Genomic DNA, 6,774 nt, shown 5'->3' with positions numbered 1-6,774 from the left:
CCCCCCGACAGTGTACCTGATGAAAACGATATCTTTCTAGCAAGGGACTCAACAGAACAATTGAATACGAATGGCAAAGACAACGGCCTCCATAGTTTCTTCAGCTCTGGCCATGACAATGACTTCTGGGTGTCCTCCTTGGAGACAGGCGCCACTTATCAGCCAAATGAGGCCTGTAATGACGCAGCTGAGCAATCCAATCAGAATCTAGGGTTTGCTGACAATGCGGTTTGGGGGGATTCGGAAAATGTGGTTAACTGGAACTCCAGGGTGGATATTGTCTCATCAGAAGACCTGCCTGCAAAGAAAGAGCAGGAGCAGATGCATTCGGAGGTGAAGCAGGTGTTTTGTAGAAATGTTGAGGGGGAGTCAGTCCATTCTGACGAGTCTGACGTTGAGGGTGAATCCTGGTCATCTGGGGAGGAACCGGTGTGAATGGAGTTAAAGTATTAGATCTATTCAGTGTTAGTTAGAGGAAGAAATATGTTTGCTGTATTCTGCATTTACTATAAAAACCAAAGTCGTGCCTTGGTGCGCACATCCTTGACCCAAACCACCAATGTGCCAATTCTATCTATGAAGTCACCAAGCACTAGTCTTGTTTCCAGGGGTGGTTTTTCTTTGTCTTGGTTTTCTCAAAAAGCCCCAAATCCTATAGGTTTTTAAAATAACAGTCTCTTCGACTGAAGAAAATGGAATTTAGTAGTGATGGTCAAAGGAAGCTTGGCAAACCACTGTCTAGATCAGTGATTCCCAAAGTGGGGGTTGGGAACCCACAGGGGGGTCGTGAGCCAGAGGGGGGGTCGCGAGTTGATTTCCAGAAATAAAATAAAAATGTAAAAACGATTAGAAATAGCACATGTTAGCCATGATTTTAACACAAGATAAAACTAGTGGCTAAATTTAAAATACAACCAAGCAAATAAATAAACAGAGAACAGCTCTTTTGATTTTCTTTCTTTCCGAGTAGCGGTCTCCAACATTAAACCAGGACTGGACTCTGTGCTCCAAACGTATTGCACATCCATCTCATTAGGTGAGGTTAAGTTCAAATTAAAGTAATGAGTAAATTACTGTAGAATAATGTCATGGCTGTTGTGTTATTTTGTGTTGTCGTGTTTGGACACGTCTATAGTGCGTGCACGGTTGCGCGCAATGTTTATATACGTTTATAGTGGGGGGGGTCGCAAGTCACTTGCACCGTTACTTTGGGGGTCGTGGGCTGAAAGTTTTGGGAACCCCTGGTCTAGATGACACGTTCTGTTGAAAGACAAAGGTTAAAGGAATGGCAATTCAGTGTGTTTTCAACCATTTGTTCAACAGAGAGCAACATCTAAGATAAGATAAGACCTTTATTTGTCCCACAGTGGGGAAATTGCGGTTTGCAACAGCAAAGATAAGAGCAGAGATAGTGTACAAGTAGCAAACGTGTCAAACAAAGAAGTACCGTTCTTACAGTAAAATAAAGACATAGTTACTGTACATTAATTTAGACTAAAGTAGACTATACCTTATACACTCTCTTGCAGCATAAATAAATACTGGTCGTAGAAAAGTATTGTAGAGGGTAATGCACATAAGTCAGATATAGCAAACTGTATTATACATAATATCCAGTATACATATTATATCTAGTGAGCTCAGATAATATAGACAGTGGTTCGGGAAGCTTCATTGGACCACCACTAGGATGTAGACTCTACAGGAGTGCCTACATTCTTTTCCTTAGCAACTATCATGTTTTTCCCAGATGATGTACTGATTTTTTGGCATTCTATTGCCAGATGGCTTGAAAAACACATATAGCAGCATTAAATGCAATGCCCCCCCCCCGAAGGTTTACAACCTCTGGCTCCACCCATGCTTGTTTCTGACATATGTGACATAGTTTTGTCTTCTATCTTGCTTGTTATAACTCACTCTTTTAGTCTTTGTGTGCATTTTGGGGAAGAAGGTGTATGCATGAGGGAACAGCATGAAGACCAAACAAAGAATGTCCTTTGAAAGTCAGAGTTTATTGATTACTGGCTAATCGGATTTTACCGACTGATTGAAATCAATGAGAGCAGAAGGGTAGGATTCCTTGTAGAGCTCCTATTTCCCAGAGTAATCAGACAGACAGCTGCTGTAGTTTGTCTGCTGGGGAGTGGTGTTATTCTACTGGACTCTTGACTTATCTTTGCATGTTTTACGCGTGTAGAATGAATGGGTTGGTTGTTTTATGTAAAAGGGGTTAGATAAGCAAACTGTTAGGGTTGGATCTGGTTGGTCTGTATTCTTGTTTCCATCTATAAAGTTTTTGCTGCAGTACATTTACAGTCCAAAATAAACAGTGGATTCATGACATGCCCGAGTCCTTTTGTTTGAAAATGTTTGCACCTCCCACACTGACATTACCAAAGTGGATGCGCATCAGCAAATACATTTCATTTGATTTCAGTCTGATATATTTTGAAGAGGTTACATTTCTGTTGAATTATAAGTATCTTATTAGCATTGCTTTAGCAAATGTTGGCAACTCAGGGAGGATCTTTATCATTTTCTTGTATATCTACCGACTGGAATTGTCCAGGAATTTAATTTTACACTATTCACAGAAAAAAGAAAGTGTTCAATTAATATAATTACATTTTTTCCTATGGTGCCAAGAGAGTCTTTCAACATGCAAACATGTAAAGGTGTCTGCAGGCTAGCTTACAATCAAACATATGGAAAATTAAGTCTTCAATAATAAATAGCCTAATAATAATCAATGCATATTTACTGGGTTTGAAATGGAGCAGCTCTTTCAAGAAAACACAAAATAAAGGGATAGTTAGGGAAACTACAGAATCATGGAATGGATTATGCCAACATATACCGGGAGGAGGCCTTAGTCAGTATATATGATGTTGAAAACTGAATGTCTGTTATTGAAAAGAGGGAACTGAGCACGGATGATTGGTCGAGATCTTCTTCAGAGTGGAAACCTTTTCTTTAACTAAGAATACAGTTACTGCCCCACCACCAAACCCTTGCTCTTCGGGAGGATTGTTGGGTCTTTGTAAATTACAGAATGCACTGAATTGAATTACAACAATGTCAAGAATCCCACTGCTTGCTGCTCTCCAGCAACAATCAACTCGGTTTCCTTTGGGGTTTTCATTGAGGAAGGCTGTGTGTGTGTGTGTGTGTGTGTGTGTGTGTGTGTGTGTGTGTTTCTGGACTGGGCAACATCCCAGCTTAACTGACCTGAAAACAGGCAAGCTAACAAAGCAGGAACCAGGGCCCTCAACAAGCAAACCGCCCATGAGACGACCAAGGAAAAAGTCCGTCAGAGGGAACAATGTGTGACCTCACCCGCCCTCATTGCTACCCACGCATTCATTAGTCGGTTTTCCAAACAATGATGGCTGTTTGAGCCTCCTCGCTGCCCAGTGAGGGACTCAGAGAGGAAGAGAAGGAAACTGCAGAAGCTCGTATTCACTGAGAGAAGGCTGAGTGCTGGAATGGCATCACGGCAGCGGTCTGGCATGCTCCTCTTCTCTGGCCATCAACAGTCCTGTGCACTATACACTTCTACAATCCATAACTGATAGGAACTCTACTGACGTCTTTAGGGGAGCAGAAACATTTAACATTGGGATTTCGAAAGCAATTATAAGCCATCCTCCTCGTAAAGTGAATCTGACACAATGCTCAAATCTGAAGACATTTGGCACACATTTGTGGTTAGATCATCTAGGAGGTGGAATGTATTTTTTGATTGCCGTAAAAATCATTTTATTCTTTGGCAACTTAACGCTATAAAACCCCATAACGGACGGTCAAACCAACCATGGAAAATCGGTGTTTACTGCGTGCCAAGTTTTCACTAACAAGCTCCCTGGTTACCACCAAACTTGGCACAGTTGCTAACAAAGTATCGTTGCGTTTCAGATGACTTTCCAGCCCAGTTAGAACGTGTTCTGGCCAATTACAACCAGTTCTAAAACACATGTGAGAATGTCTGAACATGAGCGCCGCACCAGACTTCATTTAGTTCTGCTTGTAGTAAAACAGGAACACAAGTCATGTTGTAATATAATATGTCTTCTGCTTCCGATTATAGTCTAATTTCTTACACACAGCAACACTGACACACCCTCCGGTCTTTGTGACATAAATCTGTGCTACCAAAAGGCATCCATCTCCCTGGAAAAATCTAAATGTAAGGCGGAAATCTTGCAAAAGATCGCTTAAGACGCCCTGGACTGGTCCAGATATGACCAATGGCAGCTGAATTAACGCAGGGGGAGGTGTGTTTATACAAGTCCATTGGGAGAGTAAACCTCTTTTTGCTCTGTGTGTGTGTTCTGATCCGCCCCCCCACCCCTGCATTCTGTCTCCATTGATTTACTCCGGATGTCATTGGTCTGAATGATGGTGCTGCGGAGCAGGTGTCTGCTCTTGGTTCCCCCACACACTTAAATCAGAAAATGCATGAAGGCACATAAGCTGGCGGAGAGTAGCAGAGTCATGTGGTGTCACTGGGTAACAAGTCTGACGCCCTGCCAGAGGCCCAGTTACACCCAGCTAACGTGTTGTATCTAAAGTTTTAGGAGTGAGAATAAGGGCTTTTTTTTCCAAATGTAGCATTGTCAGATTAAGACGTGACATGTGACGGCATATTCAGGTTGTAGAAGCATTCTTTGGACGTGTACACAACACATTGAGAATATGCGTCTCAATCAAGGATTTTACTGCAGTTTGGAACAGTTTACGGCCTCTTGCTTGTTTACGGCTCATGGTCAGCTCCGTGCGTTGCTGTGGTTGTTGGACACAAACCAACCAGCCAACAGTTTGTAGGGATGCGGTAGAGATACATGGCCACGAGAAACACTGTTTTAGTTTAACCCTCATGTTGTCCTCATGTTGTCCCCATGTTGTCCTCATGTTGTCCTATATCAATGTTCTTTTTAATTCCCCAAAATAACATGATTGATTCCACACAACGCTCTTTGCCAAGTACAAATCTCTACTTTCATTAATTTTGGGGCGTCTTATTCAATTTTAGAGCATTTGGAGAAAATAATTGAAGTGCTTATGAAATATTATTGAGTAAAAGTTGACATATTCTAGTCTGTGATTATCCATCAACATCCATTCCTTTAATTTTAGTCTAAATAATTCTTAATTTCTGCTTTTCAAACTCAAACATTAGGTATAATTTCCTAAAAATGAGGTTTATTGATCATAAATTCCAAAAACAACTGTAAAACTTAAGTTAATAAATTAGTGTTATGTAGTGTTGAAAACGTCAAAAAAGTGACAAACATCGGAAAAAAAGTGTCAAAAGTGTTGAAAAATGGGACAAAAACGTAAGAAAAAGTATAAAAAGGGTCATCAGAAGTGTTGATTTTTTAATTTTGACGTGAAGACAACACAAGGGTTAAAAGCACAAAAGTTTTGCTTTGACTTGGAGAGTATCTTGACAACAGAATCAGAAATACTTTATAATAATTTATAATAATACTTTATATAATACAACACGCTGTCCTGTCAAGTTAAAAGCTTCTAGTCAAAGATCAGCAAAAACAAATCAGCAGAATAAATAACCCCTTATCTTATGTTTGTTTTTTTTTACCACCAAAAATAATGAAGACCCTGTGTTTTTTTTATAAAACAAGGAGACAGAGATGGGTGGAAAAAGTAGGTTATTATTATATAAGTATAATTATCATTAGTCGCCTGTTGTGGTCTGACAGTGTCCATGATAGGTCTCCCCAAGACCTAAAAACCTTTCCCAAATTTTTGCACCTTGCGCCCCACCCACACTCTGTGTGATCTATCTCTGTGTGAACAGAGCCAAAGTCATGTGACAGCATGACAACACGATCCAACCCTGCCGATCCAGTCATCATCATCACGGCCCGTTTTAGAATAGAGCGGAGGTTGCACTGCAGCGTGCAATCTGGACACGACAGCTGCAGGTGGTCTCGGTCATCCAGGATGAAGAGACCAGTGGGCGATTTTAGACCCTTTTTAGGGGGGCTCAAAACCCCCTAAATTTCATCTCAGCCCCCTCCTAAAAAATATCACCTCGCCACCTCGTCTCTAGTGACGTAGAAAGCCGTGCAGATGTTGAACATCTCTCCCGGAGACTGAAGGAAGAGGACACTCAGAAACCGGATCTCACTCAAAACACCATGGAGGGTTATTTTCCAAGTTTGCATGCGTGGGGAAGCACCAGAGACACAAAATAACCCCCCAAATCCCAGAAAAAGTGATTTCTTTCTTATAATATGGGCACTTTAAGGAATAAGGATGTTCCTATCTAACTATCATTGTGATCTTCCCAAACAATGTCCAGATTCTGGTGCTGTCTGACTTACAAATCCAGACGGTTTGATCTGAAGACATCTGAGTAGTCAGATGCAGTAGAAAATGTATGTGGTCACCATTACATGCTCCATTGTTGTACATATAACATGAACCCTCGGGTTGTCTTCTTGTCAAAATTGAAAATCAACACTTTTTATTGATGTTTTTGTCACTTTTTGATGTTTTTAACACTACGTAACACTAACTTATTAACTCCAGTTTAACAGTTATTTTTGGAATTTATGGTCAATAAACCTCATTTATAGGAAATGATACCTAATGTTTGAGTTAGAAAAGCAGAAATTAGGAATTATTTAGACTAAAATTAAAGGAATGGATGTTGATGATAATCACAGACTGGAATATGTCAACTTTTACTCAACACTATTTCAAAAACACTTCAAATGCTATAAAATTGAATAAGATGCCCCC

General features: G+C 40.5%; 1 protein-coding gene across 1 annotated transcript in view; it reads left to right on the top strand.

The window, feature by feature from the left end:
• The window catches only part of nes (nestin), a 36,165-nt gene extending 33,821 nt beyond the window's left edge, over positions 1 to 2,344 (top strand). Inside the window, exon 6 of the mRNA XM_032511425.1 lies at positions 1 to 2,344. This exon is cut by the window's left edge and continues 2,413 nt beyond it. Coding sequence (XP_032367316.1) covers positions 1 to 435 — 435 coding nt within the window. The 3' untranslated portion in view covers positions 436 to 2,344.
• The last annotated feature ends 4,430 nt before the right edge of the window (positions 2,345 to 6,774 follow it).

Source organism: Etheostoma spectabile, unplaced genomic scaffold (assembly GCF_008692095.1).
Source record: "Etheostoma spectabile isolate EspeVRDwgs_2016 unplaced genomic scaffold, UIUC_Espe_1.0 scaffold363, whole genome shotgun sequence".
Taxonomy (NCBI): domain Eukaryota; kingdom Metazoa; phylum Chordata; class Actinopteri; order Perciformes; family Percidae; genus Etheostoma; species Etheostoma spectabile.
This window is presented reverse-complemented; position numbering and strand designations above follow the sequence as displayed.